The sequence below is a fragment of the Notolepis coatsorum genome, assembly GCF_963971535.1.
Source record: "Notolepis coatsorum genome assembly, chromosome: 7".
Classification (NCBI taxonomy): Eukaryota; Metazoa; Chordata; class Actinopteri; order Aulopiformes; family Paralepididae; genus Notolepis; species Notolepis coatsorum.
In genome coordinates, this window is record NC_140171.1 from 119,914,375 (window position 1) to 119,938,535 (window position 24,161).

Consider the following 24,161-nt stretch of genomic DNA (forward strand, 5'->3'; position numbering starts at 1 on the left):
TTCCCCCCTCCGCAAGTTCGCATGGGAAGAAGCCGTTGATGGAAATGTTTCACTGTGCCAACAAAACTGATATTTCGCTTTTTAGGTTTGCTTATATTTGGAGACGAGCTGAAATGAAAAATGCATTTCTTTTTTTAAACTGTAGATCACTTCCTCCCTCTTATTATTGTGCACCTATTTAACTATATTTCTTTCAAATTTCTTCGTAGTGTTCTATTAAAATCCAATGATGCTTTCTTCATGTAAAACAAAATATGTCATGTGCACTGCTTACTACGTAGGCTCGCACAAACCAATTTCAACCAATGATATCATGACTTTTTTGCCCCTAGAGACGCATTGATCCTGATGTTTTCAATGATCAAATCAAATTCCTCTCGTTATATCCTGTTTGACGATACAGAATCTAGATCCTCTGGAAATGCTGTTTCAGCTTGAATTTAAACATGGCTTTGACGTTTTACTAAGCAGCCTCTTGTTTTTGCTGTTTGAATGGAATGCAAGTGCATCAGTTCTGTTGGCCTTGGATTTATTTATTTGTTATTTTTATTGACTGAATTAAATCAAATGTGTCCCAGTATGCAAGCACAAATTACAGATCTGCTTAACAGAAATTACTTATCATTGTTGCCAAACAAAATAATGACTGGCCTTAAGAAAGTCAGATCCGATCTGATCAGGACTTGGGACGGGCATTTGTATTTAATGTACATCTCCAGGATTTGTTCTAATACGGTCGTAATGAACTGGGATCTAGGACTAATGCCTCCCAGAGAGCTGGTCTGGTCCTCCGCGGTCTCCAAGTCCTGCATCTCAGTTTGTTATCAGGTTCTGTGGAATGTTCCCTCTTCAGAGGGCTTTTAGCACTACACTGTAAAATATGACACGCTTTGCAAGTGTTTTTATCTTGGATTTAGACTCCCTTGGATTAATATCAATATATTTTAAGTCACTAAGAAATAAAAAAAAATATTAAGAGAGTTTAATGTTGAAACTTTTAAGATTTTAGGTGTAGAGACGTTACATAAAACCAGTAACAAAACGTCATATTGTCACAATACTTCTCGAAGCCAGTCAATCTATCGGCACAGTAAGATAAACTTGACTTAAAATATCACAGAAATAATCTTTAAAAGTCTACATGCAAGATAAAAGTTCTTGCAAGGCTTGTTAATTTTTTTAATAATTATTTGCAGTGTACTGTATTTGTAACCATCGTTCCTGCTCTACTAGAGTGTGTTAACGTGACCGTTGAGTGTGTGTCCCTCCCTCCCTCCTCCTTCACAACAGGGCAGTAAGGTTCAAACCAGGGTGGGTCTCCTCATGCTGCTCTGCACCTGGATCAGCAACTGTCCCATCGCCGTCACTCACTTCCTGCACAACCAGGAGAACGTGCCCTTTGTATCCTTCACTCTGACCATCTGTGTTAACATAGGCTTTTCAAGGACCAAGCAATCTATTTTTATTGATATTTATTTGAATGTATTTACATTTTATTTGATCCCTTGAGTGCCACGGACGCTTTATGTCGTTAGTTCATGCCGACTGTTGAATGCCAGCAACGCTATATAGCGTTATTTATTTATATTTGCGATTTTAACTCATATTTCATCAATCGAGCCTCAGGTTAGTGCAGCAACCTCTCTCTGAGCTCCATTGGGGAAAATACCGCCCCCTATCGTCTCTCCCTGTGTAACTGCACCCCATTGGATTAGACTGGTGGGGGGGGGGGGGGGGGTGATCCAGTTTCCTCATTTTACTTTTCCGGCAAGCCATCTGAAGAGACCGAAGTGATTGCCGAGCTGGAAAACAGTGTGGAATACATATTTACAGTACCCAGTGCTGAATCAATAAACGCGATCGATATTTGGAATGGCGATCAGGAATTGGAATAATCTTTTTGGAGAACATCTGATCTGAGGTAAGGAATCTATTTGACCAGTCTTGGGGTAATCGGATCTGTTTTCACCTATATATCAGCGTTTGCCCCATGTGTGTGTGTGCGCGCTGATCAGGAAATGAGAGAATAGATTTTTCAGCTCGCTTCTCTAGCGTGCTTAAGTACACATATACTATCGATAATCTAGCCTTTATTTTAAAACTATTCATAAATAGGCTGAAAAATGACAACGTTTTTTGTGTATTCCAGAATATTCCAGTAAATGCCGTTTATCACGGAATCTTTATATTTTCCTGAAACTTTCAAGAAAACGAGGGCTTTTCAAAATGCTATAAAACGGAAATGAACCGATTAAAAAAATAATAATAATAATAATCCGTTTCGACAATGTTGACTGCAAACAAGTCATTGATAAGCGACTGGCAGATTAGACACATAGCCATAATTTAAGACATAGATTATGCGTTCACAACGCTATCATTGAAGTGGGTGCTGGCATTCAACCATGTTTTACCATGTTAACCAGTGGCACTGATAGTGTTAACATATAAATGACTTGACGTGCTGTTTTGTTGCCAGGCAGATGATGACTTCGTCCAGTGGCTACTCAGGATGTACATAGTTGCCTTGTTGTTTTTTTCTTTATTTTACTTAAAAAAAATCATTGGTAAAGGTCCATTGTCTTGTTTTGTTTACTGGATTATAGCTATAACATGTCACATTCACGTGAACCCTAATCTTTTTGTTTTGTTAAAACTACAATATAAAAGACATAGATTAGATTAGATCTAGAGCCCTAGTGCAGTGCAGACGGGTTAGAGACGGCTGCTTTACCAAAGGCTCCGTCATGAGAAGGAAGAGCCCAGTCCACTCCCTCCTGGATGCGTGTAGCTTATTGCCAGCGGAAGAGTGCAAGAATGCTTCCGCATTCGTCACCGCACGCCAGTACGGTAATGCGCCTTTCCTTTCGCCCTGCTCAGACAAATGCATGTAGTACATTGCAACACAACGCAGCATTTCCGCGTACATTGCAACGAATCACTTGGAGTTTGAAAGTGATATCAGAAGAAACTACTCAACCTCGGCTGTCTTTAACTATGAGTGAACACAACACTCTAACTTACCATGTTTAGATAATGAAGTACTCAACCTCTACTGTATTTAACTATGAGCGAACACAACACTCTAACTTACCATGTTTAGATAATAAAGTACTCAACCTCTACTTGTCTTAGTCTACTGTCTGACTGAACACAACACTCTAACTTACCATCTTTAGATAATGAAGTACTCAACCTCTACTGTATTTAACTATGAGTGAACACAGCACTCTAACTTACCATGTTTAGATAAGTACAGTTGACAGCTGCGTTAACGTTACAATGTGTTGTGTTCACTCATAGTTAAAGACAGCCGAGGTTGAGTAGTTTCTTCTGATATCACTTTCAAACTCCAAGTGATTTAGATCCAAAACATTTTCTAACACAGATTCATAATGGTTCTTCAGTGCAAGGGTTCAATTTACAATCAATAATCCATTGTAGGAAAATCCAGAACACTGTTTAGTCTGTGACGACGCGTCGCGATAATATACATGTATATTCCATAGTAAAGTACAGTTGACAGCTGCGTTAACGTTACAATGCGTTGTGTTCACTCATAGTTAAAGACAGCCGAGGTTGAGTAGTTTCTTCTGATATCACTTTCAAACTCCAAGTGATTCGTTGCAATGTACGCGGAAATGCTGCGTTGTGTTGCAATGTACTACATGCATTTGTCTGAGCGGGGCGAAAGGAAAGGCGCATTACCGTACTGGCGTGCGGTGACGAATGCGGAAGCATTCTTGCACTCTTCCGCTGGCAATAAGCTACACGCCTCCTGGACCAGGTGGAGGTCTGAGGCCCCCTGGTGTTGAGTTGGTCCTTAACCCGGTGCCCTTGCTGTAGCTGACTGGTCAGATCTCTGAGAACCTGGGGGAGGATGAGAGGCTGGTCCAGGGTCTGTGTGCTCTGCTCCTGGGCATCTGCATCTACTACAACGACAACTCACTGGAGAACTACACCAAGTAAGGCACCTTTTTTATTTATTTATTATTATAATTTTTTATTTACTTTATCTTTTTCCCCCTTTCTTTTTCCGTTTTTCTCCCATCCCAATGTTAGTCGTTATGCCAATTCCCAATCCCCTACCTGGTCGTTGCGTGCTCTACCCCCCTACCGTCGGTCTGGGAGGGCGGAGACTATCACATGCTTCCTCCGACACATGTGTAGCCAATCTCCACTTCTTTTCACCTGGCAGCGCAGACTCTCACTGGGGGAGTGTAACGTGTGGAGGACACTACCTCCCCCAGGATCCGACCTCGCTGTGCAGGCGCCCAGACCGATCTGTAGGAGTCGCTGTTTTTTTTACAACGACCAGGACCCACCCTCGCTGGGTTTTTTCCCACCCTCTAACACTGCCAATTGTGTTGGTATGGACGGTCGCCCAACCCGGAAGCACCACAGCTGGATTCGATCCCACTGTCTCTGTGGTGGTGGGCAGACGCTTAGACCGCTGCGCCACCCGGCCGCCCTATTATTATTTTTTAACATGATAAACAATATCTGTCATATCAATTAACCAACATGAATGTGTGTGTGTGTGTGTGTGTGTGTGTGTGTGTGTGTGTGTGTCACCACACACGAGCACGTTATTAGCAGTGTGTGTGTGTGTCAAGGTTATTATAGATAACTCAATATAAACTTCTCTGGGAGTCTGGAAAACCTACAGTATGTTGCACATGCATGGCATTGAAAAGTGATGCAGAGCATGCTCTATTTCTGCTGGGAAGATGAACTCACTCTTGCTAATTTCTCCAAAGTTGCCTACTGCAAAATTCCGCAAAATTCCAAGACCTATTTAACCCCTCCCGTCTCCCCCGTGATGTCCCGTTCAGAGAGAAGCTGAAGCAGCTGATCGAGAAGCGCATTGGGAAGGAGAACTTCGCAGAGAAGCTGGGCTTCATCACCAAACACGAGCTGTACTCGCGCGCCGCCCAGAAACCACAGCCAGTCTTCCCCTCACCAGAACAGATGCTGTTCGACCACGAGTTCACCAAGCTGGTCAAAGAACTAGAGGGTCAGTCAGGGCTAACGGCTCACTTCACCACAGGACCATCATTCTGTCATGTCGGCAGGACAGGGATACTGTGTTGGGATTTCCTTAAAGGGGCAGCTCACCCAAAATAAAACATTTGAGCCATAATGCATCCAGATTCTTTTGGTGTGATTTGCCTAGTTTTCGGGAGCCATAGAAATGTCTGCTGTCACTCTCAATGCAATGGAGCTGAATGGTGATGTCTCTTTCCACAAATCATGACCCGGGTTACTCAAGATGTTACTCTGTGGGGTGTAGTTCAGTAGAAAATAGTTCCTACATGAAAACTCAAAAGAGACATTGCTTTTGAGTTTTTTCAAAATGTTTCTTTAAAAAAAAAAAAAAAAATTACATTTCACATCACTTTCACATTTTAGGTCATGGTAACTCTATTCCCTTGTCAGGCAATTCTACATTTGCATAAGAACCTGTAAGTAAGGTCATGTTTTGTCTCCAAAGGTGTGATAACTAAAGCAGTCCACAAGTCCAGCGAGGAGGACAAGAAAGAGGAGGAAGTTAAGAAGACACTGGAACAGCATGACAGCATCGTGACTCAGTACAAAGAGCTGATCAGAGAACAGGTAAACAACGTGACCTGCATAATGCCTCAGTACAAAGAGCTGATCAGAGCACAGTTCCTCGAGAATTATACAGCAGTGATGCCCCAGCACCGCTAAGAATTTGCCCTCTACTGCTATTTAAAGACTATCAAAATTAATTGATGGGTGTCATTACTTACCTAAAACATTGTATATCAATCTATGATGATATACAAAGATGGAGGAAATAACATATTGAGTACATAATGTGATGATATACAAAGATAGAGGAAATAACAATATATTGAGTACATCTATGATGATATACAAAGATAGAGGAAATAACAATATATTGAGTACATCTATGATGATATACAAATATAGAGGAAATAACAATATATTGAGTACATCTATGATGATATACAAATATAGAGGAAATAACAATATATTGAGTACATCTATGATGATATACAAAGATAGAGGAAATAACAATATATTGAGTACATCTATGATGATATACAAATATAGAGGAAATAACAATATATTGAGTACATCTATGATGATATACAAAGATAGAGGAAATAACAATATAATGAGTACATCTATGATGATATAAGGATTCCAAAAGGGGCATCTCTACAAATAAATATTATAGGGAAATCTGAAGGAAGTCTGATCTTTTGCATCCCCTTCATAGTGAGTTTGAAAAGCTTCCACCTGGAAGGCGCTATAGAGTTCCCCTAGTCCCCAACAATATATTTAAGAAGTCTTCCATACTTAGGGATGGGTACCGAATTAGGTACTTTTAAGGGTACCGACCGAATCATGTTGGTACTACCGAGTCACGTGAGATCCGTCAGTGCCACATTTCGGTACTGAAAAAAATAAATATATATATATATTTTTTTAACTTAATTATTATTATTATTCTTTTTGGTCCGACGACGTCAATGTTTAGTTTACCGCGAAACTAAACCTATGAAGTGTGCCGCACGTTCACGTCAACGTTCACATGCACAATATACCTAGGATTTGACTTGATTCAACAACAAAGCAGTCAGGGCAATGGCAAGCCGAAAACGGTTGCAAGTGTTGTTACACTTTACAAGGCTAGATGCAGACAACGCTCGCTGCAATATTATATATGATAATAAATTATTTAAAGTTTGGATTTTTTTCTTTTTTACAACTGGGGTAGGTAGATTACATTTTTAGAGACTAAAGTACAGAAAAAAGGTACCGTTGGGTACCGGTATCGGTTCAAATGTGAAAGGTACCCAACCCGACCATACTACATCCCATTGCTCTGATGAATTATTTACCGTTAGGTACCTAAAGCTCTGTTTGTGTTTTTATTTTGTCTATGTTTTGGCCCAATGTCTTTTGTGTTTGTACTGTTTTGTTGATTGCAACCATGGTGCAGCCAAAGACTAATTTCCACAAGTGGAAATATCTATCTAAATAAATGTTTTTTTTTTTAAACTAACTGGTACTTCAACTGATACTGCAAATAAGACTGGGTCCTAGGACTTTACCCTTTACTCAAACATTTAGGGGAAACCTTGCTCACACATAAGCCAACCACCAAGCCAATTCACCAATTGATTTATCTTTACACGGTATCCATCTCACATGTTTTTGGTCATGTGTACAACAAATACATAAATTTCTAACAAAAATAATTATGGTGTCTTTAACTACTTGATTTGCACTGTTTCTATTCTCCCAGGATGCTCAGCTCCAGGAGATGAAGGAGAAGGTCTCCTCCATGACGTCCCAGAACGAACGGATGCAGACTACTACCACGCTGCAGCTCTCCCAGATCCAGCAGCACAAAGACCAGTACAATATCCTCAAGCTCAAACTAGGTGGGCTCAGTAACCAACTAGAACTTTAAGATAATCCTTAAAGGCCAACTTGCAGGTTGTATTTTTGTTCAATAAACAATGTGACTAGGCCAACGCTGACTTTCATGAAGAGGGACTTTTTTTTTTATCGAAATTTACCCAGTTTTAGCGTTTTTATCAAACATTTTGTCGACCAAACCACAACCTCACGCACATGCATATTTCTTTTTTTTATTGGTCTTTTTCCCCCTCCATTTTTCCTCCGATTTTCTCCCATCCCAATGTTAGTCGTATGCCAATTCCCAGTCCCTTCCTGGTCGCTGCGCACTTACCCCCCACAGTCAGATCATCTGGGAGAGTGGAGGCTACCACGTGCTTCCTCCGACACACGTCCAGCCAATCACCGCTTCTTTTCACCTGGCAGCGCGGATTCTCATCGAGAGGGCGTAGCGTGTGGGAGGACCACACTATCCCCCTCAAGTCCTATCCGCGCTTAGCAGGCGCCCCGACCGAACTGTAGGAGTCGCTGTTTACAACGACCCGGACCCACCCCGCCAGCTTCTCCCACCCTCCAATACAGCCAATTGTATTGGTGCAGACGGCCAGCCAAGCTGGTGACAACCCCGGAGCTGTGAGCTGGATTCGAACAGGCGAATCCAGCTCACAGCTCCGGGGTTGGTGACGAACGCAATCTCCGCTCGGCCACCTAACCGCCACGCACATGCATATTTTAATCCATGGTTCATAGCATGCGTGTGTCATCTTAATGATGACGTCACATCAGGTGCAGGGCAGCGAGGGGCTCTGAGAGTCACAGGCAGGTAGTGGCAGGAAGCAGAGAGCCTTCTTGTTACTACTAGCCTAGGAGCTAGTCTCTGTTTCACCTAACACTATTGCTCCGTGATCATAGCCATTCATCTCTAAAGCTAACCACTATAAAAGCCACAACCACGTTACCATATTTGTAATAATGTAAATCATTGTGTCGTTGTACATATTGTGTATATAACGTTAGTAGCTAAGTTAGCTAACGTAGCTTAGCTTGGTAGCCAGCATTCTCGAAACTCCTAACAATGCCCGATTTAAAATGGTTCTCTCCTCTTTGTATACCTTTGTCCTCACAAGTATTCTGCCAGGGAACTTATGGACACGACAATAGTAGTAGTTATAAGGTGTTTGAGCTTGTAACGTTAACGTTAGTTAGCTAATAGCTATCGTGGTAGCCCGTTTCGTGACTGTGATGCACAGAGTGGGCTACTATCGTATCAACATGCTGCGACGTGTAGCTTGCTAGCAGGCATGATGCGTGCAGTGCTTTGCCCCACAGGTCTGAGAAGAGGACCTGCACATTTTACTCGTTCCCCAAACTCCTCTACATGCCCCGATCTAAAATGGTTCACGACAGTAGCCATAATGCTAACGTTAGTGGGGTAACGCTAACCAGAGCCATATAGCCAGTAGTACTATGACCCGGACGCGTGTACCACTTCCGCAACGGATTTGATTTCCGGGGTTGGCCTGATTGGCCGCGACGGCCACGTGACACGCCCCGCGGCAGCCGCAGCGGCAAGCGCGCTGCCGTTGGCGAAAGCAGGATGAGAGAGCGTAGATTTCGCTGTGTATCATTTAATCATTTATCATTTAACATTTGAAAGGCATACATTGTTGTCATACAGAAGTACAGAATACTTTTATCCAAAATGCTTCTTACTGTTACACTGTTAGAGACTGTGCTAGACAAATTCGGTCAGAAATAGCGTAACTAATAACGTTAGTAAGCACTGCTCATATGCTTATTATGTCTGCGGGGTACAGTAAACGTTTCTCCCGGTACATTCTGAAGAGCACACCGCTGTATGTTGGAGAACCAGCGGTCTTCCGCTCCTCCTCACTCGAGTGAGAGCACTGTGTGACGCGAGCAGGAAGGAGGAGATGGGAGTCCTTCCAATCGGAATATGTTGTTTCTTTACACATATGTTGGATTATGAATATGTCTTTATAGCTACAAATGAATGACTAATTCGGTCAGAAAGCAGTAACACAACAGTTGCAATGTTGTGTTACTGCTTCTCGGCATAAGCCCCATAATAAGACCGTCTCTGGTTTGCTCCAGCGGACACCAGAGCTCAGCGATGCCGCTCGCGTATGCATATTCTCCCCGCTGGTGATCGCAGTACGGAGGGTCGCGGACCAGCCTGGCAGCATAGCTATAAAGACATATTCATAATCCAACATATGTGTAAAGAAACAACATATTCCGATTGGAAGGACTCCCATCTCCTCCTTCCTGCTCGCGTCACACAGTGCTCTCACTCGAGTGAGGAGGAGCGGAAGACCGCTGGTTCTCCAACATACAGCGGTGTGCTCTTCAGAATGTACCGGGAGAAACGTTTACTGTACCCCGCAGACATAATAAGCATATAAGCAGTGCTTACTAACGTTATTAGTTATGCTATTACCGAATTAGTAATTCATTTGTCTAGCACAGTCTCTAACAGTGTAACAGTAAGAAGCATTTTGGATAAAAGTATTCTGTACTTCTGTATGACAACAATGTATGCCTTTCAAATGTTAAATGATAAATGATTAAATGATACACAGCGAAATCTACGCTCTCTCATCCTGCTTTCGCCAACGTGACAATATTATTACACCGGTTCCTGACAGGCAGCGATGTGAAAGGCGAAGTGAACTCCAGCAGTAGCGCGCTTGCCGCTGCGGCTGCCGCGGGGGCGTGCCACAGCGTGTCACGTGGCCGTCGCGGCCAATCAGGCCAACCCCGGAAATCAAATCCGTTGCGGAAGTGGTACACGCGACCCGGACGGGCATAAGTTGCCTGAAGTGACGTATTTCCCATAATGTTGACGTGTTCCTTTAAGTAAAATGCTTAATGGATGACTCTTTTACCACAGTGCTATTTCGCTAGGGTATTTCTACTTCAGTAAAAATATTGGTGTACTTGTTGTCCCACTGAATCCAGGTAAAGATAACCAGGGTCAGGCCAACAGCCAGGGGGAGGTCTCCCAGGTCAACGGGCTCCAGACAGAGGGGCTCACACAGCTCCGAGAAGAGACGGAGGAGCTCCGCAAGCAACACACACTGCTGCAGACACAGCTCAGCGACAAAGACACACTCATCCACACACTGGTCAGTATACGTGTGTGTGTGTGTGGGTGGGTGGGTGTGGGTGTGTGTGTGGATGGGGGGGCTTAAAAAGTATCACCCGATAGCAAGTTCCGATTGGAATCCGTTGTGGTGTTACTGAACAATATAGACTTGAGACTTAATCCTGCCCAATGACAGCAATTCAGACTACATGACTGGTCTTGAGTTAAACATGTGCTTTGCCGATATAATGGTGTTGCACGCTAGGCAACGGATGGGTCACATGAAGGGAAAAGCAGATTCTGGCCCCAACAAAATCTAAACATCTTAAATTTAAGAAAATAATCTTAAGAGGTCTGGGGTTGTTAAGAGGGTCAAAGTCCTGACCCTTGAACACTGGCAGATATGTTTTGCTGACCATTCAGACCCAACTACCCCCAGACTGATCCAGATATACCCTGACTGTCAGGCTGCTCATCTCTAGAGCTACAATCAGCCCCCAGACTGTCAGGCTGCGCATCTCTAGAGCTACAATCAGCCCCCAGACTGTCAGGCTGCTCATCTCTAGAGCCACAATCAGCCCCCAGACTGTCAGGCTGCTCATATCTAGAGCCACAATCAGCCCCCAGACTGTCAGGCTGCTCATCTCTAGAGCTACAATCAGCCCCCAGACTGTCAGGCTGCTCATCTCTAGAGCTACAATCAGCCCCCAGACTGTCAGGCTGCTCATCTAGAGTCTGGCAACTGGTTTGAACTCACCTTGAGACTTAGTTTGGGGCCATTGGTAAAAAAGTATGAAGATATATTCGAATTAGTGCTGTCAGGCGATTACATTTTTTTATCTAATTAATTACAGGATTTGTAATTAATTAATCTAATTAATCGCATTTTAATCACATTACCATTTTATGCCTCATATTCTATATTCTATAATCATATTTCAAATTGCATGTGTCCAGATGGCAGAATTCAGTACTGTATCTACAAAACCTTCTGTTTAATCATCTTCCATCTATTAATTTGCTTAGATTTGTCAGGTCTGGTCAATTTGAGCATGGTGTTATTCACAGTCAAAGATAAAAAAAAAATTATTGATATTCTCATTTGGTTCATTACAATTTACTTAAAATAAAATGTTCATTCAATCAATCACCGCGCAGATTGATTGATTGAATGAAAATGTTATTAACAGATTGCAGAATGGGTACAATACAGTACGGCTCAATACACACAATTGTTAAGGGAATGCAGACCAGAGAAAGACTTTCGTCTTGTTTACATCAGGGTCCCCCATTTTCAATTCATAATGAATTGTAAGTAAGGGTGCAACTTGCACCGTGCAATCCATTCTTTGTGGATCTAGCCCACAGTATTTCTGACACTGGGAATACATTCCCTGAGATTCATAGATGTCCCTAGAATCAGATACCAAGAACATGCAAATGGACCATATTAAAAAAAATCTGTAAATGTGTATTCTACATGCTTATCGAATGAATGAGATACAAAAAAAAAAATTATTATTAAAAAAAAAAAAATGTAATTAATTTTGAGTTAATTTTCATAACGCGATTATTTTCTGTGTAATTAATTAATCTAATTAACGCGATAAACTGACAGCCCTAATTCGAATCAATTGTTTCTCCATTAAAGAGATCCACTATCCTGTATTGTGGAACGTCTTTGGTGTGATACCCTGTTTAATGCCGACATCAGCCCAGTATCTGGTGTTGGGTATGAGCGGAAGCTGCACTTGGTTGTTTTCCATTGTTTCTTCTGGCATCAGCATGTCGTTCCAGTAACACGAGAGATCATCGCCAACGTCGACTGATGGAGCGTGTTTTTATTTGTGTTAATTTGATGTCGTCTCATAGAGGTCAGATGCGATACAGACGGCAGAAGCGACAGCAGGTGGTTCAGACAACACAGAACGACTGCAGGTAAGATTCATCCTGATACTGATTTCTTATTAGTCTCCCAGGGAGAAATGTACATGTAATCCAGTCACCGGGACTCCGTTCATCTGCAGTGAAATAAGTTTGTCTATGTTAAAGGTCCCATCTGTGATTTTCTACCTTATCAATGTTGGGATGTATTCATATACATTCTTGAAGAGTTCGATCTGTATATGGAAAAATAAGCTTGGCTTAACTCATTCTGCGCCAATCACGAGAAAAGTCGGGTTAACTCGCCAACCGTTCAGCGCCAATCACGAGAAAAGTCTGGTTTTAATAGTTCTTTCTTTTATTAGCTATATCCATTCATTTTTCATTCATCCAGCCTGATGTTATCATTGGGAATGGGTCTGAGCTCGCAAAAGGGCAAATACCGCCGCCTACGCCTTCCAGACGGTATTGTACTCCATTAGAAACGATGTAGTTTCTTTTCTGGGCCGATCTTAGCCGTGCGGGCGGGGTTTAAATACTCCGGCAGGACGAGCGTTTACAACGATACATCTGCGAGGCTGCCCCCCCCCCTTCATATGCAATGTCGGACAACGTGGGATGGATACTCCGCAGTATTTGGAATGGCGATCAGATAATTGGATTATTTTTTTTGCATTACATCAGACAAGGTAAGAACACTATATATCAAATCTTGCGTTGATCTGATATTTCTTTCTCCCGCGATCGAAGCTGTGTGTGTGGACTGTATTGTGCTTTTTACCGTTGGGTGTGGGGGGGGGGGGGGGGGGGCGTGCGCCCCGCCCCGCTACAAGCCCCATTTCATGGGTGCATGAGGAAGGATAATAACGATAATCTAGCGTTGATTTCAGGAAGATTCGATAATCAGGCGAAAAATGACAACGTGATAAGTGGATTTCACTAAAGGGCTATTATCGCGTCTTTTCCTGGGATTACCATAATCTTCTGACTATAAGGCGCACCTGAATATAAGCCGCAGCAGCTAAATTGAATGATGTGTACATATATAAGCCGCACTGGACTATAAGCTGCAGGTGTTTTAATGTTTAATTACCATATGTAAGGGTTCGTGCACAGAGGGGATTGTCGGGAAAGAGATGGCTGTTTGAGGAAGCTCCCATTTATTAAAGGGGAACTCCAACATTTTGGGAAATTATCTTATTTAACATCTTCCCTGGAGTTAGACAAGAAGATACATACCTTTTTTGTCTCTGTGCGTGCATTTTAGCTTTGGGAATAGACGCTCCGTTAGCATAGCTTAGCTTCATCACTGGAAGTGAGGCAGGACAGTAGCCTTACAGTGCCTTACAGTGTATTGCAAGGTCTGACATTGACCAAATTTGATATGCATGACCTTGGTTGGCTCTAGGTCAACTCCTGAAAAGGGGGTCAATGTCAGACCTTGCAATCAAAAGTTAGGGGGCGCACTGAAATTATGGCAAGGGTTATTAGCCCCCTAACTTTTGATTGCAAAGTCTGACATTGACCCCCTTTTCAGGAGTTGACCTAGAGCCCACCAAGGTCATGCATATCAAGTTTGGTCAATGTCAGACCTTGCAATACACTGTAAGGCACTGTAAGGCTACTGTCCTGCCTCACTTCCAGTGATGAAGCTAAGCTATGCTAACGGAGCGTCTATTCCCAAAGCTAAAATGCACGCACAGAGACAAAAAAGGTATGTATCTTCTTGTCTAACTCCAGGGAAGATGTTAAATAAGCTAATTTCCCAAAATGTTGGAGTTCCCCTTTAACATTTCACACACAGCGTTTCAGACACACAAACTTTTCAACTTTCAAACTTAAACGGTGCACTCAATAACAAATAACAACACTATAGTAACAAATATATATCTATATAATATATATCAACAATAACAGTGAAGTAAACATCTCACATGAACAATTGAATGAACGTCTCGACTCGAGGCGAGTGAATGAATGTCCGTGAAAACCAAGATGGCCGATCAGCAATACCATAACAGAGCAAGGCATATCCGGTTGGCTACTGGTAAGGTGCTGCCCTCTAGTGGCCGGCGATAAACTCTTCATGTAACCTGTAAAATCCATAGATTTAGGAGGTCCCCTAGTGGCCGTTAGCTGTAAAAATCCATAGATTAGCCGCACCGTTATATAAGCCGCAGGGTCGAAAAGGCGCGGCTTATAGTCAGAAAATTACGGTACTAAGAATCACCAAAACTATACTCATTCAAAACGGTATAAAACGGAAATGTACGGATGAAAAAACAATCTGTTTTTTGCATATTGACCAGAAGCAACTCACTGACAATCGACGGTGTTATTAGACCCATAGCTATAATATAAGATCTATTTTAAGCACTCACAAGTTTCGCAGTCTCCCCATTGACTACAGCGATGGCCAGAAGGTAGACAGCGACCCCTGGCGCTGAATGAGTTAGTGGTCTAAATCCATTGTAAATCATAATATTACTTACTTACGCCTTTTACCCCATTTGGGGCATAGGCCGTCAACAAGGGTTCTCCAAGCATCCCGATCCTGAGCCAACCTCTCAAGCTGGCCCCAGGTGTGTCCCATCTTCTTGGCATCATCTTCCAAGTCTCTGCGCCAGGTGTTTCGTGGTCAGCCTCTCTTTCTTTACCCTTGGGGGTTCCACCTGAGAGATTGTCTTGTGATGCTCGGGGATGGTTTACGGAGTGTATGGCCAATCCATCTCCAACGCCGTTGGAGAATCTCTTTCTCTGCTGGCTGTTGTTGTGTTTGTTGCCACAGGTCTTTGTTGCTGATGGTGTTAGGCCAGCGAATCTGGAGGATTCGGCGAAGACAGGTGTTTAGGAAAACTTGTAGTTTATTGGTTGTGGTGACAGTGGTCCTCCAGGTCTCAGCGCCATAGAGTAGGACTGACTTCACATTGGTGTTAAAGATCCTGATCTTGGTTGTGATGGAAATGTCTCTTGAGCTCCAGATGTTTTTTAGTTGGAGAAAGGCTCCTCTGGCCTTGCCAATCCTGGCTCTCACATCAGCATCTGTTCCACCTTGCTTGTTAACCATGCTGCCCAGGTAGGTGAAGTTGTCTACCTCTTCCAACACTTCTCCTTCCAGAATGATGGGTGATGTGTTGTCAGCATTGATTCTCATGACCTTGCTCTTCCCTCTGTGGATGTTAAGCCCAAGCCGAGTAGAGTTGTCAGCGATGGTACTTGTCTTTTCCTGCATCTGCTGCTGGGTGTGCGAGAGAAGGGCCAGGTCATCTGCAAAGTCGAGGTCTTCTAACTGCGTCCATAATGTCCATTGTATGCCATTTCGTTTCTCTGCTGTGGATTGCTTCATGACCCAGTCTATTGCCAGCAGAAACAGAAATGGTGACAACAAACAGCCCTGTCTCACTCCAGTTTTTACCTGGAAGGTGTCGGTGGGTTGACCGCCATGACCCTCATAGGAGTTCCTGATGATATTTCTGTACTTCTCTGGCACTCCGTAGTGTCTGAGTAGCTTCCAGAGGGTCTCTCTATTCACGCTGTTGAAAGCCTTTTCGTAGTCAATGAAATTAATGAATAGGGGTGAATTCCACTCTAAGGACTGCTCCAGTATTATCCGCAGTGTTGCAATCTGGTCTGTGCAGGATCTGTTTTTGCGGAAGCCCGCCTGGTGGTCTCGTAGCTGTCGGTCGACTGTGTCCTTCATCCTGTCCAGTATAATCCTGTTGAATACTTTTCCTGGGATGGAGAGTAGTGTGATCCCTCTGTAGTTTGCACATTGGCTCATATCTCCTTTCTTTGGTATTTTGACGAGGTAGCCCTCCTTCCATTCTGATGGGATGTGTTCTTCTTCCCATATCTTCTTGAAGAGAGGATGGAGCATCTCTTCCATCGTCTCTATATCGGCCTTCAGTGCTTCATAATATAGATATGTTTTAATCCAGTGTTTACAAACATGACCAGCTTGAACAAACAAAACGACCACAAAATTCAATAAATACACTTTAAAAACTACTCATATTTACCTGTTGCCTGGTGTTAGTCCTAGTATCATGAGCTCAGTCTATCAACCAGAGAACGAAAGCATGTCTCCATCCCTATTTAGTATTTTTGGTGTTTACATTTGCATCACCGATTGGACCTTTAACACTTTCAGCGCCAGAGGTCGCTGTTTACTGTTACTGTTGAAAGGCCACCGCTTTAAACGAATGGGAATACATGGCGGTGTTTAAAGCGCTAAAGCTATATTATATATTATAGCTATGGATCTAATAATATAGTCGATTGTCATTGAGTTTCTTCCGGTCAAGATGCAAGAAACGGATAATTTTTCCATCCATACATTCCCGTTTTATACCGTTGTGAATATGAGTGTAATTTCAGGGCAGTCTGGTGTAATTTCCAAAAGGCTGCGTAATGGCCGGCAACGTGTATTCTAGTAAAAGCGTTATCGTTTCTTCCCTGGACTAGCTACTGTTCTCAAATCAAATTTAGATTATCTGTATTATGTTTCGTCGTGAATGCATGAAAGGGGAGGGGTCGTTTTTTTGTGCTTTGATTGCCACCAACGGAACACGTTACACACACACATTACACACACACGCTCCGATCGCAAATGAAGGAATTTTTGGATCAACGCAATATTGATACCATATAGCCCTTACCTTGACTAGGATCTGTCCCGAAAAGAATATTCAAATGATCTGATCGCCATTCCAAGTATTGATGTCGATCGTGTTGCCAACGTAATCCAGCAATGAACATGAACCGGGAGTGCTTGATTCTCGTCAATGCATGCGTTATAAGCGCTTGGCCTGCCCGACTAGTTAGACTCCGCCCGCAGGCCGCAGATCGACCCACACACCAAACCACATCGTTTCAAATGGAGTGCAATAGCGGCGGCGGTATTGGACTTTTGCGATCTCAGACTCATCCCCAGTGATAACACAGGCTCCCAGGATGTTTTATGAATGGAAATATCGAATAAAAGAAATAACAATGATAACCCGACTATACTCTGGTTTTCGGGGGTCCTGGCGCTCAACGTTCGGTGAGTTAACCCGACCATCATCGGGTCCGGCGCTGAAAGTGTTAACCACGGACGCCCTTTGTTTCCCCACGTTTCCGCTGGTGAGGAAAAGTTGGCTGCACAGCTGAACTGTGGGACTGTGTTGAACTTGACAGTCACCAGCCAATCACAATCCAGCAGTGCTGCATGTTCTGCCTACTATCTATCTCAGCGACACCATTGGTGCTAGAGCTAACTGACACTGGCCAGCGGACAACAGCGCTGTGATGTGGTGGTTAGAGCTAACTGACACTGGCCAGTGGACAACAGCGCTGTGATGTGGTGGTTAGTAGTTGGTACCAGTGTTGTAGTCGTTCACTAAATCTCGAGAACGAGTCCCCAGTGTTTGAGTCCAAGTCTGAGTCACCAAAGAAGAGCCCGAGTCGAGTCCCCATTACCCTAGTCCCAAGTCATCAAGGTTGAGTCCACTCCACTCTGGCAGTCAAAGAGCTGTCATACAAATAATAAATGACAAAGCGGTCACCATTTCAAAGGGAGTTTATTTACTTTGTGACACAATAGCCAAACAAATGCACTAGCCATCAATATATTTTGCCAAATGATTAGGGCATATTACAAAAAATAAAAACTATTTATCAATTAACAAGTCTGAGTCTGCACCTTCGGAGTCCGAATGCAGTTAATGCTCGAGTCCAAGTCATCAGTGCTCCAGTCCAAGTCGAGTCAAAAGTCCTGAAAATCAGTCCAGGACTCGGACTCGAGTGCTACAACACTGCATACAGTCATAGTTAAAACACAGTAGAGTTTGAGTGTGTTCAGGTGATTTTTTGATCCACTTTTTCTCCCATTTTTCTATATTTTCTCCCATCCCAATTTTCGTATCATCCAATTCAACCCTCCCCTGTCACGAACGCTGTTTCTTGCCTCCCACAAGCCGGCTGCAATGTGGACTAAGTCATACAGTACATAGCACAAGTCCCCTCCGGTACTTGAGGTAACAGCAGTCGCATCTTTTCACCTGCGCAGCTCGATCTCTCAGTGGCGAGGAGTAACGCGTGGGAGGCTCACGCTGCCCCCGACACTTCCTGATTCTACTGCGCAGGCGCACCAACCGACCTGTAGGAGTCGCTGTCCACAACGCCCGATCCCCACCCATCAGTTTCCCACCCCCTAATACGGCCAATGTGTATTAGTACGGACGACCAGCTAAACTGAAAGCAATGTGGAGCGCTGGGCTCGTCTCCAGTATTCGTGGCGAGCGCCCTTGCCCACTACGCCACGTAGCCGCCCTAGTGTGTTCAGGTGATTTATCACATTCACACTCCAAATTGGATTGACTTTACAACTGCAAATACATGGGCTGTCCAAACACTGACTACTGTGACAAAATTGTGCTACTGTGCCACATTTAGCCAACATGCATGAATCTTGAGCGTTAGTGTGGACTGTGTGCTTGTCAAGGCAGGGAACAATTCTATTCAGGAAGTGGATTTTCTTTTTAATTCAACTATTGGAAAAAACCTTTGGCATGATTGAGAAGCCTGCCACATCCAACCATATAATATAATAGAGAATGAATGCCTTCATCAATATGTGCATGTTGAATTGATTGAGTAGAAAATGTATTTATCCCTGTCCTGGTTCTTCACAGGAATTGGAGGCACTGAGGAGTAAAGTCCAAACCCAGGCATCAGAGCTCAGCCAGCTGCAGACCGACAGAGAAGAGCTGCTCAGGAGAGCAGAGGCCGTGGTGAATACTATACACATTACTACACTGATATGACAGAAATACCACGTATCACTAGACGGATATTGCCAGTAACTAGACAGAATTTAACAGACACTGATTGTAACTGAGGGGTACAATTCCCTGACTGTATTAATCAAGTACTGATATCATTAAATCACTACCGTCTATGTACTCCTGGCCAATACTGTACATAAGTATTTTAGATTAGAACACTCCAACAATAACACGGTTTTCCACACAAAATACTCTGTTAGAATATTTATTACATCAAAGGGAATATTGTTACATAATATACTTTGCTTAGATTGCGCTTATAAGGCAAATAGAATGTGCAGGCAAATCAAATGGTGAATATTAAGGATTATCTCTATGGTTATTCTGGGATAGGGGGTACTACCGGTTGTAAGCCAGCAGAGGGGGGCAAAGCTCTAGGAATGTCAATGGTCCACGGAGCTGTAGCAAGGCACCTGTAGACGGTGTATTTACTCCCTGCGTCAGCGGAGAAAGCAGCCTGGTAATCTCAGGGTGCGCTCCGCGCAGATGAAGGTGGAAGCCGTGGGGTCTCCGGTACGACGGAGACGGGCTTGAGTGATGTTCCCACGGGCACGTGGGTCCCACAGCAGTGGGTGTAGACGGTTTCTCTGCTTCCAGCAGCTTGGTGAAGAATGAAGAATAATAATCCTTGCCGGAAAAGTGGCACTGCGGGCGGGGTGTAAATCCCCCGTGGTGCTGCTGCTCCGGTGTAGATATCCTCTCCGGTGCGGTAGTGCACGGTTGACCTTGACGTTACTATACTATTAGCACGGGCAATAAGTGCTCTATGTCGACGCACAATTACTCACTCCACGTGGTCTTTGACTCGTAATGAAGGTTTACTAATAAACAGCGAACGATACGACAAACAGACGTATTAGGATAACACGAGACTATCTTGGGGCAATGCGAGCCCTGCCCTGCCCACGTTGCGTAGTGGGTGAGACGTTACTTGGATAACTGAACCAGACTGAACTGAAGGCGAACTGAAAAGGAACTGCAAGGGGAAGTTCTGTATTTGCTGGTCATATTTATACGTACGGTGGACAAAATAGTGCCTATCTCATTTCTGTCGCCTCTCGGTCTCGTAGCCGTGGGCGAAAGCGGGCATGTTTGGGCAAGCCCTGGCGGTAGCTTTCAAGTCAGCTCGAGGGGGGGAGGCAGTGGCGCCGGGGGATCGCTTCCAATAGGAGAACGAATATTATGGTCTGTCCTGCTACCAGGTAAAGGGATATTCCGTGCATAATATTGTACAAGGAATATACAGGGGATATCAAACGATATGCAGATATTATACATGGGATCTCAGGCAATAAATATATATATTCGGTTTAATCTGACCCTTTGTAACACTGATCATATTATGGGAGAAAAGTTTACGTGTGCTTCAACTACTTTTATTTTATTTTTTTAATACAACTTGCTAGCTGTGGAAGAACCATTGAGTGCTACAATCTAGTTTACGGCTAACCGTATCCATTTGTTTGAATGACATGACCCCTCAGACAACTGTAGGTAGGTAAGAGGTAGGGCTGTCTTAAATACTTCGAAGCTTTGTTCGATGGGCACGGGATTCGGAAAATTTTATTCTAATATAATATATATATATTTTTTTAAACCTGAAAAATCTTGTGCCTCCAATGCAACGGACGTCATACGCCTCATTAACTCCGCCTCTCTTTGTTAACTACAACAAGCACATGGAGATTCCTCATTAACTCCTCTCTGTGTTGAATACAACTTGCTGCTTTTATAAAGCCTCAAATGACGGCTTACAATATTTCATAAAAGCAAGGTGTTTCGTTTGTCTAAGATTTAAAAAGGTTTAAACTTTACAGCACTGACCATTCTCTATAGTATTTTTAGTTTTACCTGTGTTTGATAAGACACCCAGTCAGCAGCAGTGTCCCGACCCATATACAAACATGTCTTAATAAAACGTGCTTAATTAAGTCGAATTCTGCCTTTGTCTCTATTAACTACATATAAATATTTATATAATCGTTTGCTTTATAGACGAAGATTGCAACATAATTATGTAATGTAATGTCGTTGGCTGTGTAACGGAGAGCAGCCGCCCAGGCAGCGCAGACTCATTATTAATTAAATTAATTAATCCAATCCACTTATTTATAGAACACATTTAAAAACAACAAAGTTGACAAGTGCTGTACAAGTCCCACAACATAAGAAAAAAAATATATATATATTGTTTTTTTTTTTTTTATTATTGTCGAAGCCTCGAATTAAAATCGAATCTTGGGCCCAGAAGCTTTGACGGCCAAAAAAAGGTTTGAAGGTCAGCCCTAGTAAGAGGTACCCTCTCTAGGAATCTGGCCTTAAAGTGGGAGGAGCCATTAAACTGTTTCCCATGCGCTTTGAATAATTTGAAGGCAGATTTTTAGTCCCAATGCGAAAGCTGGATTAAATTTCTCTCTCCCCCTCTCCCTCTCCCTCTCCCTCCCAGTCGTCGGCAGCAGTCCCCAGTAGTGACAGCTCAGCAGACTCGGCTAAGGTAGCAGAGCTGGAGAGCAGGCTGGCAGCACAGACCGCTGAGGCACAGAAACTCAAGGTACCTTCCAGAAACCAACCCAAGACTCACTCTGATCACCAGCTCAACCAAACAAAAGGGGTACAAAAACAAAACACATAGGGATGCCTGCTGAGAGTTGAAAGCACTTGCAGTACAAGACACCCCCTGCCAAGGATGCCCCACTTATACTGTCGAGAGATAAACAAACAGACACAAACAAAGTCTCAAGCGCGTTCCTGTAGTAACGCGAGAAGTGAAGCGTCGGTCTGTGGAATCGGGGGAAACGCTCCAAGCTGCACTAGAGTGCACAGACCGCAAGAACACAGACAATGTACACTGAAACAGTGCTGAACTTTGTTTCTACTCTGGTAGACGAAACAATCCCCTCTACCACAATTAGAGTTTACCCAAACCAAAAGCCCTGGGTAGACAAATCCGTCCGCGAGGCACCTCAGCCTATAACGCCGGGCTCGTGACAGGCAACATGAACGAGCACAAGGCGGCGAGATACAATGTCAGGAGGACAGTAATAGAGGCAAAACGGCGCTACAGGGATATGGTTGAACTTCAGTTCGAACAGGCTGATTCCAGAGGTATGTGGCAGGGCTGATGACAGATTATAAAGGCACCTCCCTCAAGCTGAACAGTTACATCTCCTTGGCAAATTATCTCAATACCTTCTATGCGAGGTTTGAGGCTGTGAATAACAACACCAGCCTACAAACCACTGCAATGGAGGGGGGAGCCACTGCCGATGGAGACTCAGTGTTCAGGATAACAGAACATGAGGTGAGGTCAGGAGGACCTTTAAGAAAGTGAATATCAGGAAGGCAGCAGGACCGGATGGTATCCCCGGCCGTGTCCTAAAAGTCTGTGCCGACCAACTGGCCCCGGTATTCACTGACATATTTAACCTGTCCTTAGAACAGGCTGTCATCCCCACCTGTCTGAAGAAGTCCACCATTATCCCTGTACCCAAAAAATCCACGCCCGCTTGCCTCAACGACTATCACCCCGTAGCTCTCGCCTCCATAGCCATGAAGTGCTTTAAGAAGCTTGTGAAGGGCTACATCTGTTCCTCCCTCCCCATCAACCTGGACCCCCTGCAATTTGCATATCGCCCCAATAGGTCACGGAGGACGCCATAGCCCACAGCAGCATTACACCTGGACAAGAGGCAGGGGAACTATGTGAGAATGCTATTCATCGACTACAGCTCGGCATTCAATACCATAGTCCCCTCCAAACTCGTAGCCAAGCTCAGGGACCTGGGCTTGAACTATGACCTCTGCCAGTGGGTCTTGGACTTCCTGATGGGAAGACCCCAGGTGGTGAGAGCAGGCAACTGCACCTCCTCATCCATCACCCTCAACATAGGGGCCCCCCAGGGCTGTGTTCTGAGTCCCCTCCTCTACTCGCTGTACACACATGACTGTGTGGCACAGCGGAACAACAACACAATCATCAAAGACACAGTAGTGGTGGGCCTGATCTCTGCAAATGATGAGAGGGCCTACCTGGAAGAGGTAGCGGATCTGGCGTGGTGGTGTCAGGAGAACTGCCTCTCCCTGAACGTCAGCAAAACAAAAGAGATGATTGTGGACTTTAGGAGGTCGGGGGTCAGGGAGTACAGCCTCCTCAGCATCGACGGGGCACCGGTTGAGAGAGTGAACAGTTTTTAAGTACCTCGGAGTCCACATATCCGAGGACTTGACATGGACCACGCACATTTACAGTGTAGTCAAGAAGGCACGACAATGCCTCTACTTCCTTAGGCGCCTAAGGAAGTTCAAAGTGAGTCAGAAGATCCTTAAGAACTTCTACTCATGCACAATAGAGAGCATCCTGACTGGCAATATCACCTCCTGGTTTCGGAATAGCACCGCACAAGACCGTAGCAGACTACAGAGAGTGGCCCTTTCAGCCGAAAGCACAATTGGAGGTGGGCTTCCCACTCTCCAAGACATTTACATACAACAAGCGTTGCAGGAGTAAGGCTAAGGGAATAATCAAAGACTCTAGTCACCCTAACAACTGCCTCTTTGAACTGCTACAGTCAGGCAAGCGATACCGGAGTCTCATGGCCAGTACAGAGAGACTCAGAAGGAGCTTCTATCCCCAGGCCATCAGGATGCTCAATGACAATAACACTATGTAAAAAAAACCATCAAATACACTCACAGCACACGCATCCACACAAGTACACACTCACTTTAAATAAACAACTCACTGTAGCACCCACTGTACCCACTTTAACACACTTTATATTTATTGGTAAAGAGATTTGCACTACAACTCATACCTCATTGCACCTTACACCTTTTGTTCTCACTTTTTCTGTATTTTTGCTCCCATCCCAATTTAGTCGTTATGCCAATTCCCTTCCTGGTCGTTGCGCGCATTGTCCCAC

At 43.9% G+C, this 24,161-nt stretch overlaps 1 protein-coding gene across 5 annotated transcripts in view; it reads left to right on the forward strand.

Annotated features, from left to right (window-relative positions):
- uso1 (USO1 vesicle transport factor) overlaps positions 1-24,161 on the forward strand; it is an 87,566-nt gene that overhangs the window by 54,995 nt on the left and 8,410 nt on the right. For all 5 annotated transcript variants that reach the window (XM_084318532.1, XM_084318533.1, XM_084318534.1 and 2 more), the window contains 9 exons: positions 1,291-1,401; positions 3,847-3,965; positions 4,836-5,017; positions 5,495-5,616; positions 7,304-7,442; positions 10,402-10,568; positions 12,401-12,466; positions 19,087-19,185; positions 21,686-21,790. In XM_084318532.1, coding sequence (XP_084174658.1) covers positions 1,291-1,401; positions 3,847-3,965; positions 4,836-5,017; positions 5,495-5,616; positions 7,304-7,442; positions 10,402-10,568; positions 12,401-12,466; positions 19,087-19,185; positions 21,686-21,790 — 1,110 coding nt within the window. The remainder of the gene's footprint in view (positions 1-1,290; positions 1,402-3,846; positions 3,966-4,835; positions 5,018-5,494; positions 5,617-7,303; positions 7,443-10,401; positions 10,569-12,400; positions 12,467-19,086; positions 19,186-21,685; positions 21,791-24,161) is intronic.